The following is a 7,296-nucleotide window of genomic DNA, read 5'->3' on the forward strand; positions in this document are numbered from 1 at the left end:
ATCCCAGCACTTTGGGAGGCCGACGTGGGCAGATCACAAGGTCAAGAGATCGAGACCATCCTGGCCAACATGGTGAAACCTCGTCTCTACTAAAAATACAAAAATTAGCTGCGCATGGTGGCGCATGCCTGTAGTCCCAGCCACACAGGAGGCTGAAGCAGGACAATTGCTTGAACCCTGGAGGCGGAGGTTGCAGTGAGCCCAGATCGTGCCACTGCACTCCAGCCTGGCCACAGAGCAAGACTCCGTCTCAAAAAAAAAAGAAAAGAAAAGAAAAGAAAAGAAAATTTGAAAGACTTATTACTCTCAAAGCTTTCCTCAACTCAGTTTATGTAAACTGTTTGTTCTCTAATTCTTGATTAATTCAGGGACAACTCAAACTCTTGAGTGAATAACTAGATCATTCAATGAACCGAACCAAGAGCTACAAGTAACAGCCCATCCTGGCCACTGAGGACTCCTATCGAAACAGCACCCTGGCCATCTAAAGAGTTCACACAAGAGACGTCGGGGAAAACCTGAGGAAACTTTGACACCCTTAATTTAAATAACAATACAGCTTTCCAATGACCCATTCTAGCACACCTGAAAATTTCCCTGAAACTTCCCTGAAAACAGGGAAGACTTGGTATTTCTTAAATTCTGCAGTTCTCAAAAGGATAAAGGTCACTTCTCAGATGCCCTGGTCACTCCATGCCCCATCCTATCACCATCTCCCTTTATATATAGGCAGGGGACAAAATAAAGGTCAGCAAACACTCTGCCTTAGCTGAAAAGCAGGCTATTGATAGCCTTGGGAGAGAAATGAAAGAAAAAGTAGCTGACGGCCCCATGTTTCTAAAACTCCAAGTTCTATCCAAACTTTGGAGCCGTCAAAAAGCATCTGAACCCTTTCCCAGAAGTGAGCAAAAACCAGGGCAGAAGAAACTGGTGAGTCCGCCCACTCTTTCTTCAACGTCTGTTAATAAGAGTTGGGACGGTGGCAGGGACATCCCCCACAACACAGAAGGCTGGAACAGAATTCTCAGATCCCCTGATGGGTCACCCATCCTCCTCCGTGAACAGCGACACACTGGTTCGGTCGGTCCAAAAATAGAGAACAGGCCTAAAGCCCCAAATCTGTAAGTCAGCGGCCGAATAGCAGTCCCAGTAGTGTGAAGCTAAGTACCCTACTAGAAAGCAGTCTCTGTCCAGCGGCGGATTGCCCCACCACACTGCTGGGCCCCCGGCCCGTATCTGGTCAATTTCCTCTTTTCATTTTCCGCTCACTCCTCCCCCACCAAGCAGGTTCTGATTTATTTCTCCATTCCGCAGAGCGTCCCCAGCTCCAGTCCTCAGTGGCATCCCTAAATCCTGCCAGGGGCTGGTACTGTGAAGTTTCTCCCTTCTCCCTCCGGCTGTGCGAAGCCTCAAACTCCCCAGGAGCGCCGCCGGTCCCCAGCCCGCGGCAGCGGTCCCCACCCCGGCACTCACCCCCTGAAGGTCCTTGACGAAGTAGCTTCCGCTGGAGCCCTGGTAGATGCGCTCGGGAAAGATGCAGCGCTCGATGGCCAGCTCGGCCTGCCGCACCACCGCCTCGAACTCGGGATCCTCCGGGAACTCGTTCCGCTCGCGGTGGGCCTGAGCGGAGTGCGCTGCCGCCGCGGCCTGAGCGGCCAGAGCCTGGGCCTGCGCCGCCACGGTTTGGGTCTGGCCCTGGGCCGCCGCGCCCCGGGCCCGATCCAGCAGAGGCTGCCGCTCCCGGTCGTGGCCCGGTGAGCCCGGAGGAGAGGGGCCCGAGCCCGCCGCCGCCGCTACTCGGACCGCGCCCCCGGGCACCTGCGGAAAGTGAGCGCCCGAGCTCGACGGGAAGGTGTAGTCCGGGGGTTGGGCCCGCTCGGGGGACACTAGTGGGCTCGTCTCGTCCATCCCTCAGTCAGCCGGCTCCGGGACCCGGCGCGCTGCACACCACTGCGCTCGCGGCCGCGACCAATCCGCGACATCCCCCAGGCCCCGGCCGGCCAACCAGGTCGCGACGCTTCCTTGGCCCCGCCCCTAACCTGCCCTGTTTACTTGGCTACGAATAGGCGCGGCCCCTCGCGCGCGAACAGTAGCCAATCAGAACCTGCTCCTACGCAATCGCTGCCTCCGCATTTTTCTCCGCGTCACCTTCTGTGAAGACTGCGCATGCTCCAGGACCCAACCTTGGGTCAGACACTTCCTCTGCCCCTACTATCCCAGCGCAGCGCTTAGCTTCCAATTGGCTTACTGGATTTGGACGCTTTTAAAACAGCAACCTTCCTGTCAGTCACTCATTGAGTGCTTACTCTGAACCGGTTGTGAGACTGGAGGAATCTCATCTATGTATCTTCATTCATTCAGTCAGGCACTCATTCATTAATTGAGCACGTACTATATGTTCTAAATGCTAGGGAGACAGCAGTGAAGCAAAGAAACAAAGCTGCTGCTCTACCTCGATGAAAGGTTTTTTTTTAGGGTTTTGTTGTTTGTTTGTTTCTTGGGTTTTGTTTTGGGTTTTTTTTGAGACAGAGTGATCTGTCTCCAGAAAAAAAAGACAGGGATCAGGTGATCTGCCCACCTCGACCTCCCAAAGTGCTGGGATTACAGGTGCGAGCCACTGCGCTTGGCCTGCAAGTAGGTTTTTAAAGGAAAAGAGGCAGTTCCTAACTCGTTTACCAAGAATTTACATTAAAATAACAAGTTATAGATTGGCTATACATTGTACTTTGTATCCCAAATTCTTATCTCAGTTGACCTAACGTATTTCCAATGTAGATGTAACAGTGTCATGTTACACTTCAAGTTCACAGGAACTTGAAGGTAATGGGTGAAGTAGCTAGTCAGGATAAAATGTCTTAACAATTGCCTCCAGGTTTTCCTAGGAACCCCTGAAGATTTATTTTTAAATTTTTATTATTACTTTTTTAGAGATAGGTTATCTCTGTGTTGCCCAGGCTGGTCTTGAACTCCTGGCCTCAGGCGATCCTCCTGCCTTAGTCTCCCAGAGTGCTGGGGGATTACAGGTGTGAACCACCCACAGTGCCGCCAAAAAATAAAAAATCTTTAAAAGAAAAAAACCCGCCAGGCACGGTGGCTCACACCTGTAATCCCAGCACTTTGGGAGGCTGAGGCAGGCAGATCACTTGAGGTCAGGAGTTCAAGACCAACATGGAGAAACCCTGTCTCTACTAAAAATACAAAATTAGCCTGGTATGGTGGCGCATGCCTGTAATCTCAGCTACTCGAGAGGCTGAGGCAGGAGAATCACTTGAACCCAGGAGGTGGAGGTTGCAGTGAGAAACTCTGTCAAGAAAGAAAGAAAGAGAGAGAGAGAGAGAAAGGGAGAGGGGGAGGGAGAGGGAGAGGAAGAAAGAAAAGAAAGAAACCATTGCGCCAGAGTGTGGGTGTGGAAGGCATGACTGAAGTCCCATACTCATGTCTTTGAGCCAATAAACCGTGCATACATCACGCAGAGCTCAGACTGCTCTAAGCTATCTTTCCTTCTCAACCTTATAGGAGTTCAAGGTCAGCCTGGGCAACATAGCAAGACTCCATCATTTTTTAAAAATTAATTTTTTAAGGAGCTCCTAGGAAAACCTGAGGGCAATTGTTAAGACATTTTGTTCCTGACTCGCTGCCTCACCCATTATCTTCAAGTTCCTGTGAAGATACAAACTTGTGATACAAAGAATACTGCATAGCCATAGCCAATTAATATCTTTTTTTTTGGTTTTTTTTTTCTGAGACAGAGTCTCGCTCTGTCACCCAGGCTGGAGTGCAGTGACCGGATCTCAGCTCACTGCAAGCTCCGCCTCCCGGGTTTATGCCATTCTCCTGCCTCAGCCTCCCCAGTAGCTGGGACTATCTTACACTGTGCCTGGCCCAGCTGCTCAATGCTTATTTGTTAATTGAAGAAAAATATGGTCGGTGAGCCTAACAAGTTCTTACCACGAGGTAAGAGTCCATCACTTTTAGTCACACTGTAAAATCTCAGTGTCTAGACACAGTAGGTGCTCAGTACATTACTATTCGTGAGAAAGGGAAGGAAGATAGAGTCCCTGCCCTCAGGCTGAAGGCATGTGCCTTTCTGAGGCAGTAGGAGAAAAAAAAAAGCCAACAAAATGAGCTCAAAACTCCGTAACAGTTCACAAATTAACTGAGGCAGGCTGCAGCCTTAACAAAGCCTTTATTTTATTTATTTATTTATTTCAACCAGAATGCTCAAGGATCAAGCAAAGTCTTTAAGTGGGTCATGTGCTATCAGCTGAGTCTTAAAGAAAGAGTAATTAGATTGCTGGAAAAAAAGGAGAGAGGAAAAAAATGGTCCACCAAGCAGGAGTTACCGGAGAAAAAGAGGAAGGCTAAGTCAGGTAAGCAACATAGAGCAACTTTCTTGTTTCTAGGGGAAGCAGAGTTAAACTGGGTTACCAAGGGCCTGGAAACTAGAACAGAATGAGACTAGCCTGGACAACATGGTGAAACCCTGTCTCTACTAAAAATACAAACATTACCCAGGCTTGGTGGCTCATGCCTGTAATCCCAGCTACTCGGAAGGCTGAGGCAGGAGAATCTCTTGAACCCGGGAGGCAGAGGTTGCAGTGAGCAGAGATTGTGCCATTGCACTCCAGCCTGGGCAACAAGAGCGAAACTCAGTCTCAAATAATAATAATAATAAATCCATGGAATACTGCTTCAGTTAAAATTTATACAAACAAGCCAGGTGCGGTGGCTCACGCCTGTAATCCTAGCACTCTGGGAGGCTGAGGCGGGTGGATCACCTGAGGTCAGTAGTTCAAGACCAGCCTGGGCAACATGGTGAAACCCTGTCTCTACTAAAAATACAATAATAATAATAATTAGCTGGGCATGGTGGCACACACCTATGATCCCAGCTGCTCGGGAGGCTGAGGCAGGAGAATCGCTTGAACCCGGGAGGCGGAGGTTGCAGTGAGCCGAGATCGCACTCCTGCACTCCAGCCTGGGCGACAGAACAAGAATCTGTCTCAAAAAAAAAAAAAAGGTATACAAACACTACCTTCAAAAGTGTAGACTGTACGGCCAGGCATGGTGGCTCACGTCTGTAATCCTAGGGGAGACCAAGGCAGGTGGATCACAAGGTCAGAAATTCGAAACCAGCCTGGCCGACATGGTGAAACCCCATCTCTACTACAAAAAATTAGCCGGGCATGGGGGCAGGCGTCTGTAATCCCAGCTACTCGGGAGGCTGGGGCAAGAGAATCGCTTGAACCTGGAAGGTGGAGGTTGCAGTGAGCCAAGATCACGCCATTGCACTCCAGCCTAGGCAATAGGGCCAGACTCCATCTCAAAGAAAAGAAAAAAAAAAGTGTAAACTGTAATGGTTGGAAGCATGGGCTTGGAAATCAGAGACATTTGAGTTTGAATTCAGTCTCCATGGTGAGCAGTTGTTTTAAACAAGTTACATAACCTCTCTAAGCCTCAGTTCCTTAACCTATAAAATGGGAATAATCATCCCATGATTATTGAACCAAGAATCAATATAATGTTATGTGAAGCACTTAGCATATAAAGCATGACTCTCTAACAGGAAAAATAAAAATAAAGCACTTAGCATAGTGTTTTGTACATAAAGAGCACTCAACATATGGTAGCTTTTTGAAAAAAATCACTGCTGATGTTATTGTTGATGTTGTTTTTGTTTTTATGCTTAAAGTCACCAGCAGACTAGAGGTATGGGTTTTCATGAATCATGACAGGTCACAGTTACCAGTATTTCTTTCTTTTTTTGAAACGGAGTCTCGCTTTGTCGCCCAGGCTGGAGTGCATTGGCGCGATCTCAGCTCACTGCAAGCTCCACCTCCCAGGTTCACGCCATTCTCCTGCCTCAGCCTCCCGAGTAGCTGGGACTACAGGTGCCCGCCACCACACCCGGCTAATTTTTTGTATTTTTTAGTAGAGACGGGGTTTCACCGTGTTAGCCAGGATGGTCTCAATCTCCTGACCTCGTGATCCACCTGCCTCGGCCTCCCAAAGTGCTGGGATTACAGGCGTGAGCCACCGCGCCCGGCCTATCACCAATATTTCATAATCATTCTTTCTTGAATCAAATTATTGCCACTGCTAACTAAAAGTACAAATTGAAAGCACTATTATTTAATTATATGTATGGGAATGTCTTAAACATTTTTGGCCAAATAAACCATTCTGAACAAAGGTCCATACGGATGGTTAAATTGCCCCTTTCAGTTATAATACATGCACTTCCTTTTCCTATCTAGACCTCAATAATCAACCAATGCCTGACTCTTATGGCCCAGGGTCTGTAGCCACATAGATACTCTTTTGGTATCATTCATCTCGCTTAGCCTGTAAGCTTCAAATTATGGTAAAGGAAAGGTCCCAGATTTAGAGTTCTCCCTGGAATTATGAGTTTTTTTCTCTCCAGAAACCCCTCTGTCTTTTATTTTATTTAAAAAGTTTTTTTGGCCGGGCACAGTGGCTTACACCTGTAATCCCAGCACTTTGGGAGGCTGAGAAGGGCAGATCACGAGGTCAGAAGTTCAAGACCAGCCTGGCCAACATGGTCAAACCCCTTCTCTCTTAAAAATACAAAAATTAGCCAGCTCTATCACCCAGGTTGGAGTGCAGTGGCACAATCTCAGCTCACCACAACCTCTGCCTCCCGGGTTCAAGCTATTCTCCTGCCTCAGCCTCCCAAGTAGCTAGGACTACAGGCAAGGGCCACCATGTCCGGCTAATTTTTGTATTTTTTAGTAGAGATGAGATTTCACCATGTTGTCCAGGATGGTCTCGATCTGTTGACCTCATGATCCACCCACCTCGGCCTCCCAAAGTGCTGGGATTATAGGCATGAGTCACCGCGCCCAGCCTAGACATTGTTTTAAATGCATTGCATGGATTAACTCATGGAACCAGCTTTACAATATCCTGTGATGTTGGAAACTGAGACCCAGGGAGGTAAAGGTAATATGCCCATTGTCATTCAGCTGGTAAATGGCAGAGCTGGGTCCAAATCCAGGCAGACTGTTTCCATGCTCTTAACACTATGTTGATTCTTATTAAATATCCCAATGAAATATGTCTCATATTCATCCCCTTTCTTTCATCTCCACTAATGCCACATGAAACTTTCAGGATGTGTTAGTTGCATTATTACGATAACTTCTGAGTTTCTTACTTTGCTTCTAATCTCTCACTGGTCATCTCTGAGGGTCACTGCCAGACTAATTTTCATAAAATACTGCTTGCAGTATGTCATTCCCCTGGCCCAGAAACTACATTTTTTTTTTTTTTTTT

General features: G+C 47.9%; 1 protein-coding gene across 1 annotated transcript in view; it reads right to left on the bottom strand.

Moving 5' to 3' along the window:
* The window catches only part of PI4K2A (phosphatidylinositol 4-kinase type 2 alpha), a 38,194-nt gene extending 36,229 nt beyond the window's left edge, over positions 1-1,965 (bottom strand). The window contains exon 1 of the mRNA XM_011951171.1: positions 1,474-1,965. Within this exon, the coding sequence (XP_011806561.1) occupies positions 1,474-1,908 (435 nt within the window). The 5' untranslated portion in view covers positions 1,909-1,965. The remainder of the gene's footprint in view (positions 1-1,473) is intronic.
* Positions 1,966-7,296: the final 5,331 nt, after the last annotated feature.

Source organism: Colobus angolensis, unplaced genomic scaffold, assembly GCF_000951035.1.
Source record: "Colobus angolensis palliatus isolate OR3802 unplaced genomic scaffold, Cang.pa_1.0 Scaffold316, whole genome shotgun sequence".
Classification (NCBI taxonomy): domain Eukaryota; kingdom Metazoa; phylum Chordata; class Mammalia; order Primates; family Cercopithecidae; genus Colobus; species Colobus angolensis.